Source organism: Lolium rigidum, chromosome 7 (assembly GCF_022539505.1).
Source record: "Lolium rigidum isolate FL_2022 chromosome 7, APGP_CSIRO_Lrig_0.1, whole genome shotgun sequence".
Classification (NCBI taxonomy): Eukaryota; Viridiplantae; Streptophyta; class Magnoliopsida; order Poales; family Poaceae; genus Lolium; species Lolium rigidum.
The window spans coordinates 64,930,861-64,933,692 of NC_061514.1; the positions used below are offsets into that span (position 1 = coordinate 64,930,861).

Consider the following 2,832-nt stretch of genomic DNA (forward strand, 5'->3'; position numbering starts at 1 on the left):
TAAATTTTGCATCATCTTGTAATACAAACCAAAAAAAAAATGCACTAGTTTTAGATGCCATGTATGCCAGTTTTTGGTTATGTATAACCCATAGGCCACTAGGTTTAGATGCCATTTGGTCCTAAAAACAGAGGAAAAAGATAGCATGTAGGTTAGCGCCAAAAAAAAATTTGGAGATGTGCCCACATACTAGAATTTATTCGTGGGGCGTCGCTCCTGCAGAGGTGTGCATAAGTTGAGTTGGTGCGATTAAACGTGCGCGCATGCAGGTACGGGTGCATGTATGTACCGAGGTGGATCAAGTTGAGAGGTGGAGAAGGGTGGTGCACCATTGCCGCTTAGCCAATGTGCAAGTGCAATGCACCGACCGTGGAGGCCACACCAGTTGCGCAATCCGGAGGCGGCCGACGGCGCGCGCGGGACCGGTCCGTCACAAGAAATCCCTGGGCACGCCGGGGGCGGGTCAGTCATCCGGTCAGGGTCGCGCGCACGACACCGGTGACAGCACACGGCACGCTCCGTGCCGGTGCCGCGCCACCCAACCCGACGCGCGCACCCCAGGCCCCGGACCTTTATATAAGCCCGCCCCGGCTCCCCACGCCTGCCATTCCTCCGCGCACCACCGCATATCATCCATCCATTCTCCTCACTGCCCTGCCCTCTCCTCTTGCCCGACACCCTGCCATGGGCTTCCCCGTCGGCTACTCCGAGCTGCTGCTCCCCAAGCAGCTGCTCCACCTCCTCCTCCTGCTCGGCTACGTCCGCCGCTGCCTCCTCTGGGCCTTCCACGCCGTCGGCCTCGGCGACCTCCTGGATCTCGCCGACGACGCCCACCACCTCGCGCTCCACGACCACTCCTTCCCCCCATCCTCATCCTCCTCTGCGCTGCAGCCACATCCGCAGCAGCAGCACCGGCGCTCCGAGTTCCGGCCCGTGCCAGCCATGGTCATCGAGGAGGTGCTCCCCGTGGTGCGCTTCGACGAGCTCGAGACCTCCGACGCGTCCTCATCTTGCGACTGCGCCGTGTGCCTGAGCGGCATCGGCGGCCGCGACGAGGTGCGCAGGCTCAGCAACTGCCGCCACGTCTTCCACCGCGCCTGCCTGGACCGCTGGATGGAGCACGACCAGCGCACCTGCCCGCTCTGCCGCGCGCCGCTCATCCCCGACGAGATGGCCGGCGCGCTCTGGGCCTCCGCCGCAGGAATCCCCGACGCATCCGACTTCGACTTCTTCTACCTCCCCGGCGCGTCCGTGCCCGCCCCGACGCTGCTGCGCCCGCACGAGCTGCTCCTCACCGGACTCGGCGGGTACCAGTGAGTCCATCCATCATCAACAAGCAGCCTTCTGTTCCAACATCGAACAGCAAGCAATTGGGCGTCGCCGGTGACCGTGCGAGAGGCAGCGGGCCGCGTAGAATGCGCAGCTTGGCATGGCTGACTGAATCGGTCGCCGCGTCCGAGGCCGGCCGGCCAAGGAAGAATACGAGTCGCACGCTCGCCTGGAGGCAGGCAGCCTCCTCCAACAAACTGTGTACATAGGCACCAAAAGGAGTAAAGTATCCTCGCGCCCGGAAAAAAAGGGCTACTAGGAGATTAGATTCGGGTCATGTATAGGTAGATTCCACCCTCCAAAGTGAGCTGTGAATCTTTCCGCAGATTAAATTTGTTGATCTAGGCGCTTTATCAGGATGAAGAATTCCTTCAGTTTTGTGTTTGGGACCTTGTTTTCTCCTCCGTGTGCTGCTCAGGTCGCCGGGCTGCTTGGCCTTTCGTCGCAAAAGTGAGGTCAACCTACCCACACCACGCAAAACTGAGTATACTGTAGCCAGTTCCGACCGGAGGAAATTTACTCCAATAGAAGGGTTGCAGTACTACTTCAGTCCCCGCACTCCCCCAAGCCGAGGGGAAAATTTCGTCGCGGTTCCAGCGACACGACGTAAACGGATGCTGAGAGCCCACCGGCGGCCCCGATAACAATTTGGAGGCCGGAAGCAAAAATGGGCTAGCGCGCCCCAAACGACGCCGGCCAATTTTGAAGCCCAATAAAATCGCCGGCAACCCCGTGCCGGCCCCTTCGCCAAGGGAATCGGGCGCACCGGCGCCTCGCGGAACGACGGTTTTCGCGGGTGGGACGCCTTGTCAGCGAGGGGACGCGGCGGGTCGCATCGGAAACGACGCGTGGAGGTTGGTCATCGGTGTTAATGGCCTCCCGCGCGGAAACCAAAACGGCGAGGGCGACGACTGGCCACGCGGCGTCCACCTACCATACCCACGCGCCTTCAATGCGCGTCCGCCGCCTCCCTTAAAACCCCACCCTAGTCGTCGCCATCCCTAGCCGTCGCCGTCCTCAACCTTAGCGCGAACCACCACCCGCACGCAAACGCGATGACGCACAACGACCAGGCCGGCGGCGGCGGCATGCTCCGCTCGACGCAGCTGACGTTCGACGAGGCCGACGTGATGTACTGGCACCGCATCCCCGTGCCAGTGCAGTACAGGTTGCTGCATGGCTGGCACGTCTCCAACGGCGGCTTCGCCGTGCCGCCGCCGCCACCGCCAGGACCACTTCAGCCCCCGCACTCCCCCAAGCCGAGGGGAAAACCTCGTCACGGTTAGGGCATCTCTAACGGGGTGACCCATTTCAAACGCCCAAACGGACATCGGCTGAAATGGTCAAAATCGTTCGTGCGTCTGTTTGTGTCGGGGTGGCTCCAGCGGCACGACGCATTTTTTTTTCATTCATAAAGTCATAATTTACATTAATAAAAACATAAAAAGGCCATAAAGGCATGGTAAAAGTAGGGACTGCCTACTGGTCGTCGTCCCTGACGAG

At 60.7% G+C, this 2,832-nt stretch overlaps 1 protein-coding gene across 1 annotated transcript; it reads left to right on the forward strand.

Moving 5' to 3' along the window:
- The first annotated feature begins 615 nt into the window (after positions 1-615).
- LOC124678467 (brassinosteroid-responsive RING protein 1-like) lies at positions 616-1,703 on the forward strand. Its single transcript, XM_047214353.1, has one exon. It carries the CDS (start codon positions 685-687, stop codon positions 1,315-1,317), a length of 633 nt encoding a protein of 210 aa, XP_047070309.1. The 5' UTR covers positions 616-684; the 3' UTR covers positions 1,318-1,703.
- Positions 1,704-2,832: the final 1,129 nt, after the last annotated feature.

What these genes read in the sequence shown, in the direction of transcription:
- LOC124678467 (XM_047214353.1), top strand. Translation starts at nt 685, where the DNA reads ATGGGCTTCCCCGTCGGCTACTCCGAGCTGCTGCTCCCCAAGCAGCTG.